The following is a 14,758-nucleotide window of genomic DNA, read 5'->3' as shown; positions in this document are numbered from 1 at the left end:
TTGTGTAGTATCGTCTTGTATCGGTATCAGAGTCCCAAAATCCCTTATAAAACAATCATCCTGAAAGAATTAGAACATAACGTTGTATCTTTTACAGATTTTTAAACTCGCCCGACTTTCTTTAGCCACTGTCTTCGAAAAAGCTGTTATGTGGGAAGACGGTAAAAGCTGACTCCGTTTGTTCTTCCTTGAGTGATTTTTGCACTCAACTGAACAACAGTTAATCATTTTTTATGCTACTGAGCATCAAAGAGTCGTAACGTGCAGAACTGCACTCCTGCAGTTATAGACTCCAATGCTTGGTAGGCTGTCACACACGTTCGTGTATCGCCGATGACGTCACGCACGCTCCTCCCATGAGCCCTTTCGCGCCCATGGGATTCCGAGCTCATTTCCATAAATGTCGTCTACTTCAAAGTCTCTTTTCGTCGCTCCGTAGTCGTCGGCGCGTGCAATTATGTTGAAAATTTGAGCTGCATTTTATTCAAGGGTGATTTTGGAAGGGATAAACGGTCAATGTCGCTGGACTTAGGTTTCCCTTTAAATGTTTATTCAAAAGAACGAAACCATTCTTATATATAAAATTGAAAAAGAGTCATGACACGACTCCGTTCATCGGGAAGAAAAGCGTAAAGTAATTGAAGACTCTTTGTCATGCCCCAAAGCGAAACTGACTTCAACACATCAAGCGTAAGCCAGAAGAAAATGGAACTTGCATGTAGCTTATAATAAAATAAATCCCTCAGTAGAGGCGGATTGCCAAATTTAAAAATGTAATCAGCGGGTGGGGAGAATAGGTCCATATTTACAGTGGGCGGGAAGAAATTTCAGTTTTTACAATGTGCGGGGAGAAAATTTCTGGCAGTGGGTACCGGAAAATAGTTGGGGGGGGGGGGGGGATGTCGTGGTCGATATACCTTCAGGGAAGACTAAACGCCTATTAGGGGACAAAGTCAATGTCCAAAGGTTGATCTGATATTTTTTTCCTTGAACAGTTTTGCAATGGGGAATTTCAACGGAGGGAAGTGGGCCGTGGGGAGATTGAATAGTTGTAGGGAGACCATAGATACTGGAGGGACGTAGGCATCATTATTCAGAGGGACGGCATATTTTCCGTATGTACCAGTGGGAGGGCAGTTACGAATAGCTCTTCTTTCCCTCCGAAATTTCGGTCAAGGTCAAAAATATGTAAAATCAGTACACTAGCCATCGAAACTGTTTTTTTGATGATTTTGCGAAATAGACGAAATTTACCAGTTGGCAGCACCTGAGAAGGACCGTGACTCGTGGACAATTGCGCACGGTAAACACAACTTCTGCCGGGGGGGGGGGGAGTTTGGCTGTATTCGATCTATAATACCGTGCGCAAAAATCGAACTTGATCTCGCGACACGTTTTTATATGTATCACAAAATATGGCGCTATATTGTCTGGCATGTACCCGGGGCATGTACCAGGCCAGTGCGGCACCGGCGCTACACCAGCATTCTTTTGACATACATGCAGCTCAGTGCACGTGTAAAAGTGACGTAACAATCATTTTTGATACTCTGTGGTTGCGTCATTGTCGACTTGGCGCTGACTACTGATGATTTTAGAGGGGTATACTCGGGTCGGTGGAGGGGTAGCGTATGCGTGGATTCATATGGACATAATAATTACGGATCTTAGATATGCTGATACAGAATGCGGCTTTGTTTGATTTTCGCACTTCCAAACTTTCGTTTGAGGGAGAAGGTTGAGGTCAAACGCAATTAGTTGCATTTACCGTTTTAAGGGATATGGAGCCTTCAAGGGGAACTCTAATCGACATTGTCTCTGACTGATATGAAATATGAGTTAAGTTGAAGTCGCAAAAATAAATTGTATTGAACAGAATACGTTACAAATTTGTAGTTGTTGTAGGCCACATACACAAACACCCATAGGCATCAACCCAGCTCACACGTTACAACAGAAACATTAATGTTGTTTTTACAGAGCAGAAAAAAAGATTACAGTGAGCCACTTGTTCCAATGCACAATATTTTTTATTTATGTAAAGACCACCCACAACTTTTGCAGCATTTTCTAGCGGACTCTGTAAACCAAATGCGAGTGTAAGTACATGAAGAGAGTGTACGTTGGGAGAGAGTTGCATTGGGTTAAATAATGATAGACGCCCTCGCAGTGTTTCTTGGGATATCCACATTACGTTTGAAACCACAACCCAATAGTTATGTTCGTCGAATTTTAGCAGTAAAAACGACGACGACGACGACGACGACAATAACAACAACAACAGCACGACTTAAATTAACATAAACAACAATAAAAACAACAACCAGATAACTGGCCCCCTGTGAAATGCCCTGTACAAGCACACGTCCAATGACGAAAAATACCAAGTCATTAAAAATCGATAGTTATGGGCAGATTTTCATCCTTTATAAATCTTTTTCACTTACAAATGTACCATATTTTGATACAATATAAAAAACAACATTTCCTTATTTAGATCACTGCACATACAACAGTAGCTTGAATATTATAAAGAGGTTGAAATCGGCAAAAGAACAGAAATCGACGGCCGCGGCTCAAACTCAGCTGCGCCTGGGAAGCCTTGTAGGATTTTCTACGCATGTGCGAAGGGGTTGCGGGTGGGGAGGGGAATAAAAACGGCACTGCACCGATATGCAGATTGAGCCAACGCTTTAATACGCGTACACAGTAACTGCTGTAAAAAGGGACCCCTCACAAATCGTACCTGGAAATGCACAGAAGATTAATTTTCAAGCAAAGAGAGTAGCAGGTATGAATTTCTAGAGGTTGTGGGAACCATCGATGCTCACTTTTTGAATGAACTGTGCCTTTTCGTAAGGTAAATCCGTCTCCTAACTAGCTCAGCGGCAGCCATTTTGTTTCCCTCCGGGGCTGATGGAGAAGGGATACTGTCTGGAAGGAAAAGGGTTAAAGAAATAATGCCAGGACAGGAATTGTAAGTCTGTGCTTTAAATTGAAATTAAAAAAATCGCTGAAATGGCAAGCAGCTAATTCAAAGTGTTTTATAGTGGTATGGGTAAACCCAGACACTGGCAATGTGTGACAGAGACCAATAAATCTGCGAATGTGCAAAGTGGGTAAGCCTAATTCACGTGCCGCGTGCCAGAAGTAGATGCATTTTCACTCCAATTTAATTCATTGACTCATTTTCATGAATAAATCAACATTCGGGTTTCAACGCCGCCTTCTAAATGCATGAACTGGGGACCAGCGAATGACCAGCGAATTCTCTGTGCATATGCAGAAAGGGACTCGAGAGAATTTATAGGGAGGGAGGGCCAGTATTTTTCAAAATTACACTGCGCGTAAATTTGAACCATTAAAAATTGATCAATCAAAATTCTGTATATTGATTTTGTAGACCATATGTTAAGGTTGCCAAAGGTGGAAAAATAGAGAAAAACTAAAATTATCAGCCACTAGTATTTCACTTTGTCTTTTCGGCATTGACTTTTGAGTGTGAATTGCTTCCTACCTAACGATCACGTGAACGGATAGCGTAGTCCTTGTGTCTCTGTCTGTAGCCAACTTTTCTACCTACACGCTGTGTTATTACCATAACATTTGTTGTTCCACATTACTTTAATTTACTTTCTGGTAATGAAAACAATGACTGACACCCTTTCCCAAATATCGCTGTGATTCACCATCAGTTTCTCACAAAGATCGCGAAGGTTTTGCAACAAAATGCACAATTGTGCCGGTCTTTACATGCCAATAAGTTTGAATACAATGAGAACACAGCCGGCCGCAAACTTCTCTGCTCTACGACAACTCGGCTCCAAGACGAAGTCGGCCTCTCTGTGTGTAGAAGTGTCGAAATTAGGTCAAGACTTTATCTAAATACTTCTATCCCATTTTGTGAGTTGGCGTAACAAAGGTAGTGTTGAGATGGGTATAGGTTGTTCACAGTTTACCTGACCGTTCTCTAATTAATCTGCAAAAATAAATATATGTCCGCATTTTTAAATTACGCTTTTGAGAATTACGCATGTAAAAATGACGAAAACACATCTTAGTACACAACTACTAGTGTAACAAAGAATACTAAAAGGCATATTCACGACTCAGAGTACAAGCTGCAAAAATGGCCATGTATGCAACATTGATAAAATTTGTCCGCATTTCAAGCTGCGTGTCCGATGTCGCGCGTGTAGAGCTATATTTAGTAACAAACCTGTAACCGTGAACAGCGCTATTGTGGTGTTGCCTGAATATACTCTTGGCATGTATAAACTAACGCAATTCCTAGATTCCGTTGTGTGCTTGGGTCAGATTCCATTGAATACTCTTTTTAATTAGGCCCTCCCTCCCTCCGTATAATTTCTCACGAGTCCCTGGCACCCGTGCAAAATGTTGGGTGTCCATCTACCAGCAGGTAATGGCTGCTCTGAACCAACGCCTGCCATGGATAGTCACAAGACAAAAATGAAATAGAACCAAAAAGGACTTGCACCGAGTGATTTGTCCAAATTTTGAGCTCACATTTGGTATAATGTATATATTTAATATACCAAAGAGAGCTTATATGGTAGGTCAGCAGCATCTGTATGAATGGATGCAAGGATGCATGCATGAATGCATGTATGCATACCCATACATACATACATCCATGCATGCATGTATCAGTGTTTTCTCTGCATGTTCACTGGAGGGGGCAATTTCTGCCCCATTCATCAAAATTAGGGGGCAGACTTGACGTTTTAGGGGGGCAGCATTTTTAATGCTTACTAATGATATTAAACAACATATCAATGGCACTGTAGTATCCATGGAGACTGAACTACAACTATGTCCTTGGCTGTTCTTTTTCGATGCGTACACTCCACGTTATGCACGTCACCAAAGTTGAGTGACAGGCGATATATTGTCTTTTCCGAGGCAGTATTCTGGCCAAAAATAACAGGAAATTTACAGCTCACTACACTATTATATGCGCTTGGGTCACCATCATATGGGCGTATTTGCTTTCTCTGTGTTTTGTGCGCGATTTTCGCGCAGTCAGTAACTTTTAAAGGGCAGAAAATGACTCGAAATGCGCAATTTGCGCAATCGCGCAGTCGAGAGAAAACCCTGATGTATGTATGTATGTATGTATGTAGGTATGTATGTCCCTCCACATCGAATACTCCAAAACCGCAGCACCTACCATCTTAGTATTTGATGTGCAGGTGCACCCAGTGTTTGGAGATGTGAAGTTGTTTAAATGAACTTGTCAGTGTCAAAAATATGCAGTGTTCTCCCCAGGCCATTTTAGCGTAGCGGTCCCGCTACGCTTTCGCCTCTACCCGCTACGCTTTGATTCTCCCCGCTACGCTTTAAAATATTCCCGCCATCCTTTAGTTCACACACTAGCGCGCTCTGCGTAGCTACCAGCTGTTGCATGCATTGTCTACACATAGCGCTCACTGCAACTTTCAACCTGGTGAAAGAGTAGAAGGTGTGAAGTATGGTATGCGTCCGATAAATTGTCCATAAGTGTTGAGAGGAACGTTAAAACAATAGAAGAATCAGCTGGGTTGTTCACAAGTTTTCATTCTACAATGACTATTACGACCAACAAAGACCTTTAGTCGGTATACATCGAGGACAAGTATTCACAGAGTTAGGCAGTGTAGCACTAGCGGGGCCTTTGATCACATTCCCATGCTTTGATCAACGAAATGGACCGCAAAAGAAACAAAAGAAGCAGTTGACTAGTGAGGTTGATTATGATTTTACAACGATGATCTTTTTTTTGTCCGAGTACGATCACGATCGCAATCGCGTTCACATTGCATAAATTCCAATATGGCGGCGGCCATGTTGGCCGACGTGTTTATAACGTGTTGACATTGATCCTGGCGTCGCGTGTGGTTCCACTCTGACACGTTCTCTGAAAGATTTTACACCTGATTTTCGAGTGATTCTAGTCGTACTTAGTTCATGTCTTGTGATCATCTTGGTGGTATTTTTAAAATCATGAACTCGAACGACGATGTTCAGTGGCAGTGGTAGTTACGCGGGGAGGGGGGGGGCGCTAGTTGAGATTGATCCCCATGATGAAACATTATTAGCGGTGTTTGTCGTTCAAAAATGATATAAAACTCAATTACATTTGAATTGTGTAAAGCTTAAACTTGTGAATTTTCCTCTTTGTTGGCAATTTTTGACAATTTTATTAGCAATATATGTATTAATGAAACTCCAATCAGACGAACCATTTCGTGCTTTCAATCTGAACTTGCTGTTACTGTTTGAATCTTCTATTTTAATTGCAATTGTACTATACTGTGATGATTTATTTAAGTGTAATAAAGAATTTCCATGATGTTCAAATTGCATACTTGTGTGTTACCATTGCATTTTGTTGTGAGTGTACATGAATGCATGGGTGCATGTGCAAGCTTATATCCATATGCAAATATAATTATTGATATGCAAATGATTATGCAAATCAGCCGCTACGCTTTTGCTTGATCCTGGGGAGAACACTGATACGGAAATGCGGTAAACAGGGAAAATCTAGCAGGGCAACTGTTCCCTTTTTTGGTCAAAAAATCATTCTCTGAAACCGCTTGTCCAATTGCTTTTAAACTTTGTAAGCATGTTCCCAGGGGTAAACTTAGGTAAGTTAGTATCCTCAATATGGCCAGCTACAACGAATCAAATGTGAGCCAAGTGTCATTGAATGCTATGTTTAATCTATAGTTTTCAATCAAAGCAGCATTCGCCATGTATCGAATCAAAAGCAATGTACAAGTGTCAATGTTGTGGATAGGTTAACATCCCTGCCAGACAATCTGCCGACAAAAGAACTTTCCAAGGACAGTGACAAGATATGTGTCAAAGGAGATAATGCACCAATGACTTGTCATTTTCTACCCCCTCCAACAATATTTGTATTTCTTGGTTTTGAACAGTCTCCTGGCAGTATTTAGTTGCTTATATCAATGACTGTACCAGTTCTTTTTAGTCCCCACGGACACCGTCCGGGGGGACTAATAGGTTTGGTCATGTCCGTGCGTGCGTCCGTGCGTGCGTCCGTCCGTCCGTTCACGCAGAAATCTCAGAGATGCCCAGGTCAATTTCTTTCAAACTTTGCACAAGGATAGTACCCTACCCCATACAGATGCACGTCGATTTGTTTCACAATGCGATCAAATTTGGCCGTGTTAGAGGACTTTTTAGTTTTCACCTCCATAGACTCCCATGTATAAGGCAGTCTCCATAGACTCCCATGTATAAGGCAGTCCATAGACTCCCATGTATAAGGCAGTCCATAGACTCCCATGTATAAGGCCAAGAAAAATAAAAATTTAGTTTCTCATCGTATTCATATTGCAAAAAGGATGCAGTGACACAGTTTTTAGTCCCCACGGATGAAGTCCAGGGGGCTTATAGATGGGGTCATGTCCGTCCATGAGTCCATCCGTGAGTCCATCCGTTCACGCAGATATCTCAGATATTTTGACAAAATGTCGCGTGACCTTGGTGACCTTTGACCTCAAATATATATATATGTCCATAACTCGGTAACCACAAGTGCTACACCCTTCATATATGGTATGATGGGACAGCTTATGACGCCACATATTGTACCTCATTAATTATGTGCATATCTAATTTTGAGCGAGCCAATAGAGCAAGAAGTCCGATTTTTGGTATATAGGGATAACTTAGCAATACAATTTGTTTTTCAAAATGTCACATGACCTCGGTGACCTTTGACCTCAAGTATACATATTTGTCCATAACTCAGTAACCACAAGTGCTACAACCTTCATGTATGGTATGATGAGACAGCTTATGACGCCACATATTGTACCTCATTAATTATGCACATATCTAATTTTGAGCAAGCCAATAGAGCTAGAGGTCTGATTTTTGGTGTATAGGGATAACTAAGCAATACAATTTTTTTTACAAAATGTCACGTGACCTCGGTGACCTTTGACCTCAAATATACATATTTGTCCATAACTCAGTAAACTTACAGTGCTACAACCTTCATGTATGGTATGATGGGACACTTTATGATGCCACATAATGTACATCATCAATTATGTGCATATCTAATTTTGAGCGAGCCAATAGAGCTAGAGGTCTGATTTTTGGTATATAGGGATAACTTAGCACTACAATTTTTTTGACAAAATGTCATGTGACCTCGGTGACCTTTAACCTCAAATATACATATTTGTCCATAACTCAGTAAACTCAAGTGCTACAACCTTCATGTATGGTATGATGGGACAGCTTATGACGCCACATATTGTACCTCATCAATTATGCGCATATCTAATTTTGAGCAAGCCAATAGAGCTAGAGGTCTGATTTTTGGTATATAGGGATAACTTAGCAATACAATTTTTTTGACAAAATGTCATGTGACCTCGGTGACCTTTGACCTCAAATATACATATTTGTCCATAACTCAGAAACCTCAAGTGCTACAACCTTCATGTATGGTATGATGGGACACTTTATGATGCCACATATTGTACATCATTAATTATGCGCATATCTAATTTTGAGCGAGTCAATAGAGCTAGAGGTCTGATTTTTGGTATATAGGGATAACTTAGCAATACAATTATTTTGACAAAATGTCACGTGACCTCGATGACCTTTGACCTCAAATATACATATTTGTCCATAACTCAGTAACCACAAGTTGTACACCCTTCATATATGGTATGATGGGAGACCTTATGATGCTTCATACTGTACCTCATTAATTATGCGTATATCTAATTCTGAGCAAACCCATAGAGCTGGATGTCTGTCATACATATGCACATAGATTTGTTCTGTGATACCATCCAATAAGGCCGCCATGTGGCCATTTTATTACGATTTTTTCATCTCCTGAACTACAGCTCAGACATGTATCAAGCGAATTTATTCAAAAGTATTTTTATCACAGACCTAATGAAGAGGACTCTATCCTCTCTGAGGACCTGTAATCAAAGTACCCATTAACACGTGGGGACTGTGTCATCAACGATGACTTGTTCCATATGCAACAAACCAACAAAAGTAAAGAGCATTTCAGCCATAGAGTTATAAGGAAGAGAACAGTAGATTTAAAAAACGTCTGTGAAATTAACATCAGTTCTACTTTTAATTGTGTAGGCAGTATCCTTTTCCTGAAAAAGATAGAAACAAATGAATTACAGACCAGCACACAAATACGAGATTTATCCTCAGAAAGAAGAGCACCTATATATCCCAATATAAGAAATGATATAATTTTGATCGTTTGTGTACAAAATGGTTTTCTGCATGTCAATGAAGTCAAACATCAGCAGATGATGGTGACAATAGAGCCAACTGGAACAATGCACACTGGTGATGTGTCTTTTCTTCTCCTTACCAATATTTGTATTTCATGGTTTTCAACCGTCTGCTGGCAAGAATTACGTGCTTATAATGATGAGATTCTAGTGTTCCATATCTTCGACTTGATAGGAATGACATCTTTTACGTATGTGCAGACGTTATTTTGATGTCATTGTTTGCTGGCTCTCCCTGGGATCACAGATCTGGTGCCGCTGAAGCTGAAATTGTGGCATCAGATTTATTTCCGCCTCACCCCCTTAAGCTGAGGATTAAGATATCCTATCTTTGTGTTCGTTGACGGGGAAAATTAAAATGCAATGATACCAATTTATTTGAAGTCAGTCCCTCTTTGACACATAGCATATATTTAATGTCCTCATAATGATACAAGCGACCTTCATCCGCTGGGATATAACTGGTGTTGTCTCAAGTTGTTTATTTGGTGTATTTTGTATGTCAAGCTGACCAAAATAAACAATATTGTTACTGGCACTCTATTGGCATCAGGTAATTTGAGTTGTTTAGCATAATAACAATGACAGCCTATTAATCACATTTTGTCTCATAGAGATGATTCAAATAGTCTGTGTATTTCGTTATATCGCTTTCATTTTTTAGTAAGATTTTGTTAAAGACAACATAGAAAAAATATGTTACAATTAAATTGTTTAACTTTCACTCAAATTTGACAAATGGCTATTCATCGTATCTATAATAAATCAAATTACTGTCACTGTTTGATATGGCATTTTTTAGCTCACATTTGGTAAATACCAATGTGAGTTTATCGTATAGTTGAAGTCGATGGCGTACGTATGTGTGTATGTATGTATGTACGTACCGGTACGTACAGTATGTCCGTCAACATCAAAAACACGCAAACCGCTGCACATTTCAGCTTGGCATTTAGTGTGTGGATGCATCCTGGGCTATAGATGGGATTTTGTTCAAATGAAGTCTGCATTGCCAAAATTATGCAAATGAGCTTTCAAAATGTGAAAATGGTCAAGAATTAATATCTCGAGAACCGCTGTTTTGATTGCTTTGAAAATTTGTGTGCAAGTACCTTAGGTGAACCTTATACAGTTTTATGAATATTGTGAAGATTTTGTATTTTTGCTGAATTTTTTGGTGATGTTTCTCATTTTTAGTAAAAATTATTCTTCTCTGAAACCGCCGGCCCAATTGCTCTCAAATTTGGGTTGGATCTTTGCAAGGGTGTTACTCTTCTAATTTGTTGAAATTATGACAAAATTGTGAAAATTACTATTTTGGAGCAAATTTGTCATGTATGGTCAAAAAATTTTAAACAGTATTTTCTTTTTAAAAGCCCTGGAGAGACATTTTATATTTGGTACACAGACGTACAGAGATGACAATAGTTAGATATGTGGAAATTGTCCTGAAATATACAAATTTGTATTTTTAAGACATTGTCATTTTTGGTCAAGAAAACTTGTTCTCAAAATTACTTTTTTAATAGCTTTGTAATTTGGTATAAAGTCCCGAGGGATGTTATTAGATAAACTTTCTGCTCAAAGTGTTGGGAAACCCCCAAATTTGTATATTTTAGGTAATTTTCTCAGTTTGTGACCTTAAATGACCTACACCAACCCGAGATATGTTGTGAGAGAGTTTCGAAGGCTGGGAACATAATTTTGTCATATTTGGTATCAATTTGTTGGAAAATTTGATCCAGCAAACAAAGCTGAGGTGAATTTTTCCATTGCGGACCAATTTTTGCAACTTTTCAATGTAAGACATACAAGAACTGATGAGAAATTTGGATCCAGGATAATTCCAGATGTTGTAATCACCGCCCACAGTGGAAGGCATTTCACTATCTGTGACTAACTTAAGTCCTGTTTACATTAGAATGATAACACTCATCGCATTGATTAAAAACTCCCCAAGGTTGTAAATACATTTCCTGTCATCTAGCGTTATGTAATATCAAGGGGTGGAACATTTGATATTCAGGAGGTGGTAGGGTCTAGAAGATTGATGAGGTAGCATTGCTCTTTTTACCAGATTCCTTGTACCTTTTTTTACCCACTCCCACCTTTTCTTTTTATCAAAACCTTTCCGTCTATTTTTTTGTTGTTGACATTTGCTTATGTACTTAGGATCTGCTTGTCCCATTGCTATAGAAGTTGATATGCATGTTCCTAAAAATGACCTCCAGTACCTAAGTTGGAGACCTTATTTGCTTTTGTCATTCTTGTTTTTCCTGGTTTAAATATTTCTCGAATGGACCAATTCAAACCAAATGTGAGCACACTGTCCTTGACCGTATTTTTTATTGTTGTTTATATTACAATTGTGAGTATATAACAAAGTCCACTCATGAAACATGTACAAAATGTACCTATATTAAACATCAAGCGATGAGAATACCAATTAGTGCAATTATAGACCCACAAGCTTTGATATATATCTTGCTCACATACTCACAATTTGCAAGTCATACTTTCTCAGAAATGAAAAACTTCGAAAGAAATTCAGAAAGGAAACTAATATATATCATGTTGACATTTTTATGTTTCCAATCTCTTATCACAAAAATTCATTCATAATCATAATCTAAAACATATCATCTCTACATGATTGAATTATTCAGTAGTTATTAATATCAAATCTTTTACATTGTATTCTCTGTCTGAAATCAGGTTTTACATTTTAGAACTCTTATTAATGGTGAAGAGTTTGATTACAATAAACGTCTTTTGTTGACCTTATATGACGATCCAAGATATCTATAAAGATATAACTGCATGCATCCTATGAATTGTATTTCAAACCGTGAAATGCATGTTCAGAGATACTTGTTGATATCGATACGTAACAACTCTAAAGCTGGAAATTTCTTGATTCTATGATGAATGTAACAATTCGCGAAATCTTTCCCAACACATTGAAGTTATAATTATTTTAAACTTATTGCACTTATGCTTATATTTCAGAATGTTCAAAAACACCTTTTGCTAGGAAGTTTTGTCATCAACATCGGCATCAAGGGAAACAATGTACAAAAACATGAGTGAGACAGCAACCTTTGTGAAAAAAGGAATATCTCATTTCCAAGATTGTGACTGGACTTTTACACAAAAAGAAAACGAACATAGTCACATGTGGCCTCATAGAAAGGAAAGGCAATTTGTTTGTAAAGAATGTGGCAAGAGTTTCACTGAGAAAGAGGACATGGAACGACACTCAGTGATTCATATTAGTGAACGGAAGTTAGTCTGCAGTGTATGCGGTAAAGGATGTAAAAACACCAACTCTCTCAAAATCCATGTCAGGACACATACAAATGAGAAGCCATTCATCTGCAAAGTGTGTGGGAAGGGTGTTACACAGAGTGGAAATCTGAAAGTTCACATGAGGACACATACAAACGACAGGCCATTTGTCTGCAAAGTGTGTGGGAAGGGTTTTACACAGAGTGGAAATCTGAAAGTTCACATCAGGACACATACAAAGGAAAAGCCACTTGTCTGCAAAGTGTGTGGGAAGCATTTTGCAATGAGTGGAAATCTACAAGTTCACATCAGGACACATACAAAGGAAAAGCCTTTTGTCTGCAAAGTGTGTGGGAAGCATTTTGCAATGAGTGGAAATCTGAAAGTTCACATGAGGACACATACAAACGACAGGCCATTTGTCTGCAAAGTGTGTGGGAAGGGTTTTACACAGAGTGGAAATCTGAAAGTTCACATCAGGACACATACAAAGGAAAAGCCATTTGTCTGCAAAGTGTGTGGGAAGGGTTTTACAATGAGTGGAAATCTACAAGTTCACATCAGGACACATACAAAGGAAAAGCCATTTGTCTGCAAAGTGTGTGGGAAGCATTTTGCAATGAGTGGAAATCTGAAAGTTCACATCAGGATACATACAAAGGAAAAGCAATTCGTCTGCAAAGTGTGTGGGAAGGGTCTTTCAACAAGTGGATATCTAAAAATTCACACAAGGATGCATACAGATGAAAAGACATTTGCCTGCAAAGTGTGTGGGAAGCGTTTTGCATGGAATGGACATCTAAAACGCCACATCAGGACACATACAAATGAAAAGCCATTTGTCTGCAAAGTGTGTGGGAAGGGTTTTGCGCAGAGTGGAAATTTAAAAGATCACATGAGGACACATACAAATGAAAAGCCATTCGTCTGCAAAGTGTGTGGGAAGGGTTTTACACAGACAGGAAGTTTATACATTCACATCAGGACACATACAAAGGAAAAGCCATTTGTCTGCAAAGTTTGTTGGAAAGGTTTTGCAACGAATAGAAGTCTACAAATTCATATCAGGATGCATACAAATGAAAAGCCATTTGTCTGCAAAGTGTGTGGGAAGGGTTTTTCAATAAATGGAAATCTAAAAGTTCACATTAGGATGCATACAAACGAAAAGCAATTTGTCTGCAAAGTGTGTGGGAAGGGTTTTACACGGAGTGGAAATCTCAACAATCACACGAGGACACACACAAATGGAAAGCCATATGTCTGCAAAGTTTGTGGGAAGGGTTTTGCACTGAGTGGATATCTCAAGTATCACACAAGGACACACACAAATGAAAAGCCATACATCTGCAAAGTGTGTGGGAAGGGTTTTACACGGAGTGGAAGTCTCAACAATCACAAGAGGATACACACAAATGAAAAGCCATTTGCCTGCAAAGTGTGTGGGAAGGGTTTTGTACAGAGTGGAAATCTTAAAAGTCACATGAGGACGCATACAAATGAAAAGCCATATGTCTGCAAAGTGTGTGGGAAAGGTTTTGCACAGAGTGGATGTCTTAACTATCACACAAGGACACATAGATGAAAAGCCATATGTCTGCAAAGTGTGTGGGAAGGGTTTTGTAACAAGTGGACGTCTTAAATGTCACACGATGACACATACAAATGAAAAGCCATATGTCTGCACAGTGTGTGGGAAGGGTTTTGCAGAGAGTGGAAAACTCAAACGTCACATCAGGACACATACAAAGGAAAAGCCATTTGTCTCGAAGTGTGTGGGAACGGTTTTGCACAGAGTGGAAGTCTCAACTATCAAATGAGGACACATGCAAAAGAAAAGAATTTTGTCCATAAAGTGTGTGGGAAGGCGTGTAACTCTCAAAGAACACATCTGGACACATACGAATGAATAGCCATTTGTCTGCAAAGTGTGTGGAAAGGGTTTTGTACAGTGTAGACATCTAAATGTTCACGTCAGGATTTATTAACTGAAAAGCTATCTGTTTGCAAAGTTTGTGGCTTTTTTAAATGGTAGAGTATTCACAAAAGTGAACAAATTGTTCTAAAACCGTGTGGCTAGAAATTAACACTCATCAGAAATGTCTTTGACATGATTGGAGTCATATGAAAAGCCATTTTCTACAAAGTCC

The 14,758-nt window shown here is 39.1% G+C and overlaps 1 protein-coding gene across 1 annotated transcript; it reads left to right on the top strand.

The window, feature by feature from the left end:
• Window positions 1-2,689: 2,689 nt before the first annotated feature.
• On the top strand, window positions 2,690-14,423 carry LOC139127608 (zinc finger protein 26-like). The gene is made up of 2 exons (XM_070693520.1): window positions 2,690-2,791; window positions 12,330-14,423. Exon 2 carries the CDS (start codon window positions 12,391-12,393, stop codon window positions 14,191-14,193), a length of 1,803 nt encoding a protein of 600 aa, XP_070549621.1. The 5' UTR covers window positions 2,690-2,791; window positions 12,330-12,390; the 3' UTR covers window positions 14,194-14,423.
• The last annotated feature ends 335 nt before the right edge of the window (window positions 14,424-14,758 follow it).

Source organism: Ptychodera flava, unplaced genomic scaffold (assembly GCF_041260155.1).
Source record: "Ptychodera flava strain L36383 unplaced genomic scaffold, AS_Pfla_20210202 Scaffold_33__1_contigs__length_2856901_pilon, whole genome shotgun sequence".
In the NCBI taxonomy this organism is placed as follows: domain Eukaryota; kingdom Metazoa; phylum Hemichordata; class Enteropneusta; family Ptychoderidae; genus Ptychodera; species Ptychodera flava.
This window is presented reverse-complemented; position numbering and strand designations above follow the sequence as displayed.